Here is a 14,600-nt window from a genome sequence, read left to right as displayed (position 1 = left end):
TCGGAGGATAGTCAAATACCAAGAGAAAATTAAAAACACCTTAAACAGCAAGTTAACAATCAAAATAACCGGTTCCAGGTCACAATCATACTTCATCCCCAACAGGGGTGTGGGTGAGGATTGGCAACCAGGGGGGACACCCCCCCTTACAGTGCTGTTGTCTGTTTTGCAATTATAGCATGGTGTACCTCTACACACCACATCCCCAAACTACACACACAAGGGACAAACCATCATAGCTTCGAACTGCCAGTCACTGCGCCCTCTTCAATGGAAGGCATTGGTCATAATCTCACGCCTGCCCCTAATCAGCCATTCCGTCTCCATTCTGAAAACAAGAGAGAGACTCCTGAAATGTTAGAGCAGTGCACCCCAGGTTTCTCAAATGCCTCCCAGACTTCTGCCCGAGACGCGCTATGGGCCTTCGTTGTACTCCCCAGGCCTCTTCTCTACGGAGTGCCTGCTTCTCAGCTCGAGCCCACTCTTTAAGAATGGATTCCCACCTGGTCACCACCAGGCCAGCCACCGACTTCCAGTCATAGTGATTAGCTGCTTGGCAAGTAAAGGAAGTGGTTCCCCACTTTCTTAGGTTTTGGGTGTGCGAAGGACCCTAGTAAGCAACCTCTAAGGTACACAGTATAGCCCTAACGAGTCACTCAACTTATGCACCACTGAGGTCCACCACACCCTGACAGTAGGGCAGGCCCAGGTTATGTGACAAATCAGCTTCCACTAGTGCACAGCTGTGGAAGCATTTAGCTTCCCTCTATAGATCCTAGTCAAGGTCTTTGGGTTGAGATAAGTCTGGTGCAGGTAATCGAATTGTATGACCTTAAAGCAGGTATTCAGAGAAACTTTTTGCGGATAAACCAGCATCTTCGCCCAGTCCTGGTCTGAAATCTCCCTGTAAACATCATTCCATCTCTGCCCAAGGACAAGTAACGGCTTCTGCGCCATCTTAAGGGCCCCATACAATCATTTGACCAGTTGTATAGTCTTACCCAGAGACAGTTGTAGATGAAAGACACTAAGTCCAGGGCTCGTCCATGCCTGTATCCCAAAGTGCTTCAAAAGCTCGGACCACAGCCTCAAATGAAAGGAACTGCCAAGGGGCTAAAAGTAACTCATTTGCCTCAACAAGGACCACCAAGGGTATCAACGTGGATGCAACATAACAGTCGCCGGTAGTCACCAGCCCCACCTCCATCCAGGCCACTGGATGCATCGCTGAGAAGAACATAGGGGGTTTCCTATGTGGTAGCCCCACAAGTAGAATGACTGGGCTGTACAACTGGCATCCCCACATCCACCAAACACCTCGCCATCAGCTCCCTAGTGCCATCAGCACAAGCACATCTTCACTCACCCTCTTCGGGCCTTGCCATAAAAGCCTGGCCAGTAATGCTCCCTGCTGAGTTCCAGCTCCCATCGATCCTAGCTCTGTAGAGTTTTCACTATGCAGCCACAGCATAATCCACTGGAGCTGGGCGGCCAAACAGAACAGCTCAAAGCACGGCACCCCCAGACCTCCCTCCAGGTTAGGCTGCATGAGCGTGTCAAACGACACCCTGTTTTGTCTGCCATCCCATATAAGATCCCTGAGCAGTGAGTTCAGTTGTCTGAACCAACTGACAGGAACCCAGACCGTTGGGTTGGTGAAATAATACAACACATGCGGTAGCACAATCATTTTAGCTAATGTGATCCGTGCCATAATGGGAATTCGCAATAAGCGCCAGAAAACCTCACCTCCCCATAAGGAGCGTAGCACTACCCCAAAGTGGCCCTCCTGCAGGTCATCTGAAGCACTGTAGATCTGGATCCCCAAATACCAGAAAGTTGAGGGGGCCCAGCTGACCTCCTGTATCAAAGTCTGAGGCCTAGTTGAGGCAGGTAGTGGGGGGAGAGACAAGTCTTGATCAAGTTTACTTTAAGACCAGATACCTCCATAAACTTGTGTAGCATCTGTAGCATTAATGGGCGATCTGCATCCATGTCTGCCACATATAGTAACAAGTCAACGGCATGTAGGGAAATGAGCTGCTCAGTACTAGCCACTTGAAGACCTTGGTCCCTACCACACATACTACCCAGCTCCACCAATGGTTCTATAGCAAGTACAAATAAGAGTGGGGAGAATGGCACCCCTTCTGGTACCCTGGCACACTTCATAAGAGTCAGACACAGTCCAGCCTGTACGGACCCAGTCTGTGGTTTTGGTATACAACAGTCATACCTATGCTACCCACCCAGTCCCCAGCTGAGTCTGGCTTATGACTGCCTCAAGGTGCCCCAGCTGACAGTATCAAATGCCTTTTCCAGATCCATTGCTATCAACCTTGCCCTGCCTTCCACATCTTGCTGGGGAGCAAACAGCACTGTGTCTAAGAGGCATAGATTGAGGGAGATATTAAGCTGTGGAATAAACCCACATTGATTGGCGTGGACCAGTATTCGAATATGTGACGAGAGACATGTGGCCAAGATCTTACCAAGGATCTTAAAGTCTAGGCTCAACATGGACAACGGGCTATATGCCATGGCACGCACCCCTCTAGTGGTCATCTTGGTGAGGGGAATAACCGTTGCATCCACTTGAGGTCATCTTGGTGAAGGGAATAACCACTGCATCATGAGTGGTAGCTGGAGGTTCCTGCTTCTGTAGAGACATGTTGTACACATCAGCAAGGTGTGGGGCTAGCAAGCCCACAAACACAGTTCCCCAGCAGCAGCTGGAGCTAATCTCCATATTGCCAATGGAGACAGAAACGCATTCAGAGAATCCCTAGGTCCCTCTGGACTACTCCCATAGGGGGCACTGCAGTAGTCATGAAAGATATCGTTGATATTTTCCGCCCATCTGGTCGTTACAGGCAGGTAAATCAGAGCCCCCCCGTGGCTCAGGTCGCATTAACCAGGCCAACAATCTACCCGCCTTACATTCACCATCATGTACTATTAATATAGTGCCATATTCTCTTCAGAATAACAAACCCCCTGACATCAGCCCATCTCTCTTTTGGTGTCTGCATGGTTGTCCAGGCCTTGGATGGTTTTGGTTATCAACACTAATTCCCAATCAAGCTCCCTCTGCACTCCACTGTGGTGCCCATGTAGTGTCAACTGACAACTATCTTAAAGGCCTCCCATTCGACAAGGAAAGCAGATGTCATGCCTGCGTTGGGCGTAATATAACCATAGATGGCCTCACATAAGCCCTCTTGGTAGATGTCATGTTTTAGGGCACCGGGGCTGAAGCGCCACATAGTAATCGCTGGCTGAGGGACCCCGTCCCATTTCAACCCCATCAAGAGTGGAGCACGATCTGAGACTGTGTGACCTAGGAATTCGGTATGATAGACACATTGGCAGGGGTCTGAGCCTAGGAAGGTATCCAGGAAGATCAGAAGGGTGTGTGAGCCAGAGTTAAAGGAGTAATCCCTCCCCCCATTGTGTTGTACCCTCCAGAAATCTACAAAGTCCCAGCAGGCCACCCAGTCCTGAAATCTGTTTGTGAGCCTGTGTGCCGAAATCCCAGGAGGGGCAGGATGGACCGAAGTCTCCCCCAATAACCATCATGTAGTAGGCCTAATTGTGATGACAAATGGGACAAGAAGGTGAGCAGGTCTTGGTTAGAAACAGACATATCCAATTGTCAAAGGCCTGCCATCCAGCCTCCCCACTACCGGGAAATATTGCCCCTCTATATCCACTCGGACTTGTTTGAAGGGGTCTACTGGCTGTACCGTTATGAGGGCATCCCAGGCATATAAGGAATATCCTGTGGTGCATACTTGTCCTCTCCACTGCTGTTGGAGGCACTACACCTCTATGGTGATGAGGTGTGTCTCCTGTAAAAGAGTGAAACGCAGCACCTGGTGTTTCAGTAACACATAGATCTTGTGTCTCAGGGCAGCTGTTACCGTGCCCCTGACGTTCAAAGGCAGTAATTTAAACTTGTGCGTTCCAGCCTTAGATATATAGTCTACACTGTGACAGGCTCTCCCTCCCGATCCCCACCTAGCTTATATTTGTCACCATTCATATAGATGCCTCCACCAGCTTCAGAACCCACAGAACGAAGAAACAAACCCCCAACTCCCCAATCCCTGGGCAGCATAGCAACAGCTAGACATCCAAACATAGGCACAACAAAGTAAACAGTCAAAAACATGTCAGGGCACCGCTGTCCACAAAGCAGCGGATATGGGCATGTGTGGCGAATTGCAAGCTTCCCAAGCATACGCGTGATCATCCACTCCGGTCTATCATTCTCACAGCCGGACAGCCATATCTTTTGTGCATCTACAACAGGGCAAGGGGTGACAAAGCACACCCCACTCAACCAGCATTCCCAACTCCAAAGGGTATTAGAGTAGCTATGTGTTCGTAAAGACCCTGCCAGTGACCATCACCAACATTAAAGAGACAGATTAATGCATGAACTCACTGCCCTCTCAATCCCGGCAGAAGTCCACTATATAACACCAATGCTCTACTAGGGCAGAGGTGGCATGCAGCCATCCATGGTTCCATCCCTTCTCAAGTGTCCCCCTTACCACCAAACGGTGCTAAGGTGGACACTTGGGAAGGGTGGGAAACTTACCAAGTTCTCTGTGGTTTGTGGGGTGAACTGGAGCATCATTTGTTTCCTGGTTGCTGTGTCATCTGAAGTGTAATCTACAGACTCAATCAGAGTGCGTCCCGCACACCAATTCTGTGAGCTTGCCTCAAGTAAGGCCAGCTGCCACCAGCAGTGCCGCTGCCTTGTCTTTAGACATCTGGGCCTTTGTTGGTCCCTGAATTCAACCTGCACCAGCCAGGTCTCCACGTTTCTTCCACAGCCATCGCCGTGTGGGAGATCCTGTCACCGGGACGCCATCCCCTGATCCCTCAGCCGTATATGCTTCCAACCATTCCTATGCTTCAGTGGGATTCAAGCAAATGTGCACCTTGCAATCTAGCAAGATACGCAGTTTAGTATGAAACAAGAGGGAGTAGCTAAGATCTGCCGCCCAAAATGCACATTTAACCTCCAGAAAAAGGGCCTCCGTACCTGCACTGCTGCAGTGAAATCTGGGAAGAGGGTCATGGCCACATTGTCTATGTGGAAGGGGCTATTCGTTCGTGCCCCCTGGTGCAAGGTGTCACAGTTTCTGTAGTGCAACAATCTAGCCACCACTGGTCTCAGTGGTCTCCCCAGAGCCTGGGGACTTGCAGGAACCCAGTGCACTTGCTCAAGTGCAAAGAAGGGGGAAAGCCCCCCAGAGGCCACGTGGGTTGACATCCAGGTCTCCAGACAAGCAACCATATCATTTCCTTCCACCCCTTCAGGTAACCGTACAATCCATACATTATATTACAACAAATTTGTAAAGCGCATGGCTATCCAGAACCAGGCTTCCTAGTGCTGAAGGGTACCATTTGCAACAAGCATATCTCACTAAGGGAAAAGGTAGTTTTTTAGCCGTTTCCTAAAGTGTGACAAGTTGTCTCTCAGCTTGACCAGAACTGAGTGTCACAGCTTGGGAGCCAAATATGAAAATGATCAACCTCCACACCTAGATCTTTGTATTGAAGATGTGACTAGAAGATCCAGTGAGCGAGATCTAGAGGTTCTGCTAGGTAGGTAAGGTTTAATCAGTCGGTGGAGGATTTTGGGACTCAACTTATGTCTGGCATGGTGAACCAAGCAGAGTACCTTGAACTTGACTCTGCTGCTTATAATAGGCAGCCAATGAAGAGCTCTGAGTGCTTCACTTGTTGAATGATTGTGTCGGTTACATCCTCCAGTGTCTTCCGCTCTGCCTTCCAGTGTTTTGACAGGATCAGTGAGGGTTGCCATCTGTTGCTGTAAATTCTGCTGTGTCGGTCGCAATTCTCCTACTATCTCTTCTGTCTCCTTGACCATGCCTGCAAGCTTATGGTGGTCTGCTCATAGGAAGCCCAATTCTGTCAACAGAGTGCCAATGTGCGTTTGCAGGGTGCCCTTGGAGTGTGCCATAGCAGCCAGGATCCTGCCCAGGGTTTGCTGCAGAACAGGGGACATCACACCCTTCCTACGTTCAGGTGATGTCTCCTCCGATGGGGTGCCCCCCATGACCCTGCTGCTGAGTCTCTCACTTTGGACTTGCCCATCTCTCAGCCCAGAAACCACCGTCTCCCCGGGCTGGTGCCTATCAGTTACCTCCCCCCATGTGAGAGTGTTAGGCACCAGATGCCTTAAGACTACTCCTCAGAAAGCTCAACTTGCGAGTCTGCAGGGGCTAGCCCAGCTCCCCAGGTGTTAGACCCGCCCTCAGACAGTCAAAACAGGGCACCGTTCTCACCCACCTAGGCCATTCTGGACCTACCCAGATGCCACAGAGCCAAACCACCAGGTCAAATGAGCAGGTCTGCAAACCAGGTGAGGTGCAAAGGTAGGTCAAGTCACCAGACCCACTCACCTTCCACTCAGCAAGCATCTCTTAGAGGATAGGGCCTTGTCCTTTCCTTGAGGCCACCATTGGCAAGGTGCAGCAACCGTCAGCAGCGGAGCCATCCGGTCGTCTCACAGACCTGGAAGGCCCTATGCGGTCCACAGGTCAGATTGCACCGAGGTTATTCCACTAGCAACTCCCAGGGATAGAGTCCACCAGTCTTGGCCAGCCCTGCTAGGCTGCATAAGTTGGAGCCATTGCTCCCGATTCCCCAGGTGCTGAGCCACACCCCAAATTTAGCAGCAGCTTCCCTGCTCCCCCCATCATGTAGGCCAGGCCCTCCATAGTCACCGGCCATCCTATAGCTACCTGGCCACCTCAGCTGTGGGCCCGCAGGGCCAAGCTCCTCCCGTAATACGTTCGCTCATGTAGTGCAGAGTGTCCAGAGACCGGCTGTCACTCCCAGGCCTTGTTCACCTGGCACCGCGTGGCCTCTCACCAGCAGCAAGTCTCCCACCAGAAAGCCTCTAAGAGGCGGGGCACAAGGAATCTTAGCCGTCCAGTCTCTAGCGCACCGGGTTTTCCCACCAGGTGTCACACATAAGGGCAGCAGCTCAGGCCTCTGGTACACCAGGCCCCAGTCTATGGCTGCCCACCAACGCCCTCGATCTCCGTCAATGGTCCGCTGCTGCGGCCTCACTACTGTCCAAGGTTGCGGCAGGCCACTATAGCTGCAACTGTGACCAGCCGAGAAGGATTATGTTAGATAACTTGGTAGGCCGAAGCAGAGCTATTGCTCTATGTGTCATCTATCAGAACTTGTTAGGCTATGCCCCCCACCCCCAATCATCAGCCATCCTATTACCAGCCCTCAGGAATTTTTGGAGTCCTACCTCTCAGGCAGTTTTAACACATGTAGAAAGTTTGAGATTCCTGTTTTGTCCTCTTTTTAAGTTACTATTTATGACATAGTCCATAAAAACCTCACCCTCCCAGCCAATCCTCCTATATGTTCCTGTTTTCCTGAATAGCAATGTAAGAGTGGTAGGACAAGCATGATTACTCTTTGTTTTTCATGATCCATTCCACTGGGCTAGCGCATTTGGAGGTGCACTGTTGGCCGCATGCTCCCAATCATATGCTAGGCTGGGATGTGGGGAGTTTACCCCTTTGCAGAGAGGCAGTTGTGAGACTGCGCAGTTGGCACTCTAAGCCCCGGATCATTTGCAAAGAGGCGAGCGTATGTCAGGAAAGGCAACACTGGTTGTCTAGAGAATGAATCTCTGGAGAAGAGATTTGGTCTCTAGGCAACTACTGCAAAAACAGGAACATCACAGCACTAGTGTAGTAGTGATTGATGAAGTCATGCAATCAAGAGGCTCAGGATGAATGCCACAATATTGGACATCTAGGAGGAGGAACTTCTTCACATCTCTAGACCTGACATGGAGGTTATCAAGGAGGTAGTGGACATGGCTCTGAATGAGCCACAAAATAAATAACAAAGTATGGATCCTGATAGGGGTCAAGAGTGAAGTCCGGGGGGTGGCGTATGTGTAGGACTCCCGCCTACAGGACCTATGTATGCCCATTAGAGGCTACGGGATTTCAGTAAATATCCCAGGAAGAGGATGAATTTTACATCCAATATAGCGGGGCAGGGTCTGATGAGTTAGCATTGTGTGATGTAACTGAAAACATGTTTTAAGAATGGAAGGACACTGACAAGGCTAACATTATTTATTTTCTGATTAAGAGATACTTGATGGAGAAATTGAATGAGTTGATGCTACAAATGCCTAAAGGTAATACCATTCTATCATCGAGGGTGTAGGAAACTACCCTCTTTCTTGGCATGGTTACCCCATTTTCTGCCTGTTGTCAGTGTGCTTGACTGTGTTCACTGAGATCCTGCTAACCAGGACCCCAGTGAATATGCTCTCTCCCTTCTAACTTGGTTACTTACACCCCACATTTGGCATACTGCTGCCCCATGTAAGTCCATAGTATATGGTACCCTAGGCATTGGGGTACCAGGGGATCCCCATGGGCTTCATTATGTATAATGCCACCCATAGAAAACCCATGCAGTGTATCTGCAGGTCTGACGTTGTAGCCTGCGTGAAAGGGTGCATGCACCCTTTTTTCACTACAGGTCACTGCACCAGGTCAGTATAAGTCACCCTTGTAGGAGGCCCTCCTAGCCTAGAGGGCAGGGTGCAAATACTTCTGTGGGAGGGCACCCCTGCACTAGTAGAGGTGCCCCCACAAACTCCAGCTCCATTTTCCTGGACTTCGTGAGTGCAGGGACACCATTTTATGCATGTACTGGACATAGGTCACTACCTATGTCCAGCTACATAATGGTAACTCTGAACCTAGACATGTTTGGTATCAAAGATCTCACACCTACACCACAAAGGGTAAGGAATGGAGTGCACGTAACAGGGCTGATTACCTCCCACTAGCTGTCTGGAGTCGGGACTGACCTGAAAGGGGGACCTGTGCACCACACAAGAATTATTTTGTGGTCACCCCCACATCAAAAAAACACTTCCTTGTATAAGTACCGGGTCTCTCTGGGCCCACTCAGTAGCACACATCTGGACTTAGATGAAACTACTGGAGTAAAGACTGCTGTGCTGCGAGGATCGCCATTTACCGAACACTGGCTGGTCCCAGTACTTGCTGCCCTGCCTGGTTGGGCTACCCTGCTGCCTACTGATATCTGCCCTCTCAGGAACACCCCAGAGTGACTCCAATGGCTTGCCCCTCTGTTCCCCTTGAGGTCAAAGACCTCGCTAGCTACTTATCGATCTATAAGAGATTGCTCCTGCACCGCTTGGATCTAGCGCGTGTGAAGTGCCTCAACGTTTTCTACTCCGAGAACTGCCTCACGGTCCCACTTCAGTGTCAGCATAACGCTACTGTTCCCAGTTTCAGTACCTGTGTGGCACCCTGGAATTGTGCTGCACTGCCTTTCAGACCCAGCTCTGTTGCCTCGCTGTACTTCCCCAGACCGGGTGCAACGCTTCTGGACTGTGTGACACCTCTCCTCGTCTTCCGAGCGCCGGCACATTATACCCTGACTGTAATCGCTCTTCACCTTACCAGTGTAGGGACCGTACTCAGAGCGCTGCCGCAAGGGAAGTCATCCCCTAGGAGCCAAGGGGTTGCCAGGTAACGTGGCACCCTAGCAATGTCAGCCTCATACCGCAGGAGTGGAATTGGCACGCCTGTCCAGGGACACCTTACATGCATCTCACCCCTAAGGGCAACCCTGCCTGAAGAGGCCCCCTCACTGCCTGTTCAGTGTGCCCTGAGCTTGCTTACTCCGGGACCCGGAGACTCACCACCTGGTCAGAGGACCACAACGAGACTCACAAGCCTGCAGGCCCCTGCTGCATATGTCAGTAAGAACATTACTGTATTTCTCCTAAAGGGAAGACACGCTATTCCCAGAAGCGGCTCATGGGCCGCGGAAGGGGCGGGAAGGTGCGCAGGGAGGGAATAAACAATTAAAAAAAAAAAAACACACTTACCTCCTCCGCCGCTCCTCTGTCCCTCAACGATCCTCGCTACAGGCACAGGCTCTCAGCCTGTCATGCCCCAATCCTGACACTGCTCAGGGCAGCATCAGGATTGGCTGGGAGACTGGGAGCCTGTACAGGCTCCCTCCAGCCCAGAAACCCGGTTGCTGGGCTGGAGAGAGCCTACAGCGCATGTGTGTTTGACTGGTGCATGTGTGTTTGGCCGTCCTGAAACGGCCAGCCAAACACACATGCGCTGTGAAGGGGAAGTGCTGAGCACTCCCCCTCAGTGGACGTCACCCCCGTGGCCCTGTCCCTTTCAAAGAAAACGATAATAAACATAGTTATAGTTCATTATCGTTTTCTTTAAAAGGTTTTGCAGCTACTGCTGCTGGCGGGAGGGCGAAGCTCCTCACCCCAAATGGAGAAGCCGCAACTGGCTATTCTATGAGCACTGTGATGCTTGATGATATTGACCTAGTAATGTTTAACCCACATATCTCTTGATCCAGTGAAATGGATTTGTGTCATGTTTTCCTGTTTTAACCAGATAAATAGTCTCTATTTTTCTAACCCAATGAGGAGTCCTTTTTGTGGTGTCTTCATTGAGTTACGGTACCTTATGTATCGCACAAATACTTTATGCATTACCTCTTAAGTTAAGCCTGACTGCTCTGCACCAAACTACATGTGGTGGGTTTATCCTGGCTGAGGTACAGACAACAAGAAACCCTATTTCTAAGAAGCACCTATTAGCATTAAGAGTACTATACATTCAGGGGGAAATGAGTTTTCAAGCAGACAGCATGAGTTGCAACCTTCCCTCCTCAGTACCTTTTCAGATATCCCAACTGTATTTCAATCAGTTATATGCACAGTTTGGGCATCCCTAGATCAATCTATCTGCTTCTCTGTGCAATTCAGTGCTCCCGGTGTTTTGCACAGAAACATGGAGTTTCCCAGGCTTAGGCAGTGCATGCCAGGTTGATTCCATGGCCTCTGTAGTGTAGGCTGCAGTGGCTGTTTTATGCCTTTCCCCAGATTCCACTTGTCTCGACGGTGCTAGAGAAGATTGAGGAGGAGATGCTTGCAGTAATTCTAGTGACACCATTCTGTCGAGATGGCCCTGATTTACTCAGGTGGTGGAAGTGTCAGTAGAGAAGCATTATTTTCTTCCCTTGGATCCTCCTCCTCTTCAATACCCAAACTTGTTGAGGTAGCGGCTCCAGCATTTGACAGCCTTGAAATTGAGATGGGTGGTTTAGAAGTTTTGGGTTGTTAAAAACAGATAGCTAGATACCCAGATATCAAGTAAGCCTTCCACCCTTTCATCCTACACAAAGGAGTGAGGTTTTGTTTCATAGGTGGTGTTGAACAAGACCTAGGCTCTACAGAACGCTTTCAGATATTTGGATACATAATGGACGAGCTCCTAAAAGGGTTAGCACCAATCACGATGGCCTTGCAATAGGTGGCGATTAAAGCGTTTAGAAGTCCTATTGATGATATTGTAAGGTATGCCCCTTGACCAGTCCCCTGTTCAATAGTTTTCGAATAAGAAAGCCTGTCATGCCTAATCTGTGTTCAACTAGGTATCTCTCAGTGGTCTTCAGGAAAGACCGTTTGAGTGAATAGCAACGTCTCGGTTCAGCTGGTTATCAGCTAAAATAGCTTTTCTCATTCTGATAACCTCAGCTAAGAGTTTTATTACTTAGCTGTAATCATCACCCCAAACCATAACCACCCTTGTCCAGTTCAACATCACTCCCCCACTCCCATTTTTTGCACTTCCAAGAATAAACAAGATTATTGTTTATTGTTTCATTTCACAAAGGGGTCTTGTCAGGACAGGGGTTTCATTGTAGAAGTTTCAGTCTTAGCCGGGTTCAGATCAACAAAATGGACTGCAGAGAATAGGGTAATGATAGTTTTTGTTTTAATCAACGAACTTCGAGATGTTTTAAGCTTTTTGCAAGTCATTGCAAATCCTCAACTTTGTACTAACTAAAGTCCCACGAAATAAATGTTCGGTGAATGGATAAACAAATCTGAAAATTAGGTACCGATTCCCTAAAGCCCATGCTCACTCCCAAAACATCAAGTAAACATATATTCCTCTTAAAAACGTTTTTAAAAATATAAAATACAAAGCAAAGTTTTAGCTATTCATGGAAAGTGCCCGATCATAGCAATTAAGTTTTTGATATTCAAAAAAACATAAAATCAGAAGAACAGTAAACACCTCGGTCTAGTTTTAATGCTTAGCACAGAAAATGCATTTTACTAACAGTAAAATAATATCAGAAAGAATGTATTTCCCAGAACCATGTTCTTTAAAAAACAGCCTTCTGAAGGTATCATTCGGCTTTCACAGTTCATGATATAATGTATGTATCAGAACATGCGACAGATACAACCAGGACGCAAGCATGTTTTTCTTTTTTACCACGGATTTGCTACGGAAGGTTGACTGGAAAAAAGTCGGTGTTGCTTTGGAGAATTGGAAAAGACGGACACCACCAAAAAGTAATGTAGCCATGAGAAATATAGTACCTCGTGGTGACTGGCCATAATGTCAATAAACGAAGTCCTCTTTACAGGAACTAAATAATCATTTAATTTGTTCGACTGCAAACTACATCTGGAGCTGTTTACGTGATAAGAATAGACAGAAGATGAGCCGTCAGTTCCCACAGATAAGGATGGACGTTGCAAATCTATGGTGCTTAAGATATCAGTGTTTCGTGATATGTTTTTCATGATAATCCATTCTGTGTTGAGTTTAGCAGTATGAACAGCTCGTAGTTGAGAAAGTGAGAGTTTAAATAATCAGTGCATAGAGTTTCATAATAAAGGCAGTCTGGTGTTACTAGGTAAACAAGCGACCAAAGGCTACTCTACTGAACGTAAACATAAACGGAAACTCGGGACATGTTTTACAATTCATCCTTTGACGGGCACCTAACACGTGGCTTCTACACAGTGAAGTCGTACAGGACACATGTGAATACCGTTATGTTTAATAAGAAGTTTTATCAACATAAAGCGTATTCGGACACAATTTAAGGACTCGCTGACCTGTTCGCCAAAGAAAACCCGATATTCAATTATGCTTTTTTTTAAAATCCATGTTCGATTCCTACTTAAACCCAAAAGTGATCAGTAAACAGAACGGACTCTTACCTGAAAAGTCGTCCCTTTCCGTAAACTGCCCAAAGTGCAAAGGTGTGAAAATTAAATAGAAGAGCCATGAATAGTAAACTGTGCCCATTGTCACGTTGAGATTCCGCGCAGTTACGAGAGATTCTTTGATAAGAGGCGCGCTCGGGACTAGCAGAGGGGAGCAGGAGCAATTAACGAGTCGACAGGTTTCCTCTGATTGGCTGTGTGAGCTGGACAAACAGTCCCAGGGCCTATCTCAGCTGGCCGTTTCGGGAGAGGGCGGGTTAAACGCGGGTGGTCAGTGAGCACAGAGCTCATTCCTGCTGCTGCTCTCTGTCCAGCTGTTACCACTAATCAGGTTGAACCACTTTCGTCCTTCCCAACAGGTAAGAATCTTCAGTCTAGAGTCCGAATGGGCCGTGCAGCACACCGCTGTGGCTTGAGATCAATCCAGACATCAACTTTTCTAGTGACGCAAAGTTCCTAGTTATATGGGAGATACGGCCGAACTAAAGCTGCTTCCGTCGAAGAGAGTGGAAAAAGTGTTTCGTGTCAGACAAAAGTGTCCTTTAAGCTTAAGTACTGTGGATGACGTTTGGGGCACTAAGGGTTCCTCTTAATAGTTTCAAGCTCTGGCCCGATAACATGCGAGAAAGGGGTACTCGAATTAAAGGCAAGAACGGCCAAACAAGCACAATACACAATCTCCTTGACAAACAGGCTGTATTTTTTCTGGTTGAAAAGTGAACGGCAAACCGTTTTTCTTTTAAACCGTACTCTTTCACTTCTTAAGATCAGGCGACAATGTCCAGTTTAAGGCTGCACCATCTCAGCATTTGTGCTTTCATCTCGAGGGATAGATATTCACCGTTCAGCACTGTTGGCACATTTTGTATCAACTGTGTCCTCTTCTAGCCTTACGTATGTACTTATTAAGGCTCGGGTGCCCGTTCCGTAAAAATAATGACTACTTTATGCAAACATGTTTAGTTACTTGCATGATGAAAAAGCTGCCCTTACTATTCGTATTCGCATTTGTTCTATAGAACTAAGCGAAATCGCTTTTCATAAAAGAATGTGCTCTCTGCTTTCCAACAAACGTACTTCAAACACTTACTTGCAATACTTATAACGGTTTTAAACAGCTAAGTTAGCTTTTTGGGAAATAGTTACTTCAGGTACTAGCGAACAGAGTGACAATTCAATTCACATTTAAGACATTTCCTGCAAAAACAGTGTTTAAAGGTGCTGCTTTTGGGACGTACTTAACGGTCTCGGTATGAAAAATAGTAATTGTAGTGTATTATGGGCGCCAATTTTTACTGCAAAAGCGCAAGCCTAGTTTTCTGCCCTTTTTAAATAATTAGTACAACATTAAATAACATGCCAGGATTGTGCCACTTTTGAAATGTTTTCACTTTCATAGTTAAACACATTTTTGATGAATGCGTATGAGGGGTGTTTTCTTGGTGCTCAAAAGACCCAGTTG

General features: G+C 47.9%; 1 protein-coding gene across 2 annotated transcripts in view; it reads right to left on the bottom strand.

The window, feature by feature from the left end:
* Positions 1-13,342, bottom strand: part of SCUBE1 (signal peptide, CUB domain and EGF like domain containing 1) — a 2,009,692-nt gene extending 1,996,350 nt beyond the window's left edge. For both annotated transcript variants that reach the window (XM_069228295.1, XM_069228296.1), the window contains exon 1: positions 13,133-13,342. In XM_069228295.1, coding sequence (XP_069084396.1) covers positions 13,133-13,220 — 88 coding nt within the window. In that variant the 5' untranslated portion in view covers positions 13,221-13,342. The remainder of the gene's footprint in view (positions 1-13,132) is intronic.
* Between the last annotated feature and the right edge of the window lie 1,258 nt (positions 13,343-14,600).

The sequence above is a fragment of the Pleurodeles waltl genome, chromosome 4_1, assembly GCF_031143425.1.
Source record: "Pleurodeles waltl isolate 20211129_DDA chromosome 4_1, aPleWal1.hap1.20221129, whole genome shotgun sequence".
Classification (NCBI taxonomy): domain Eukaryota; kingdom Metazoa; phylum Chordata; class Amphibia; order Caudata; family Salamandridae; genus Pleurodeles; species Pleurodeles waltl.
The sequence above is the reverse complement of the archived record's forward strand: the minus strand, read 5'-3'. Positions and strand labels throughout refer to the sequence as shown.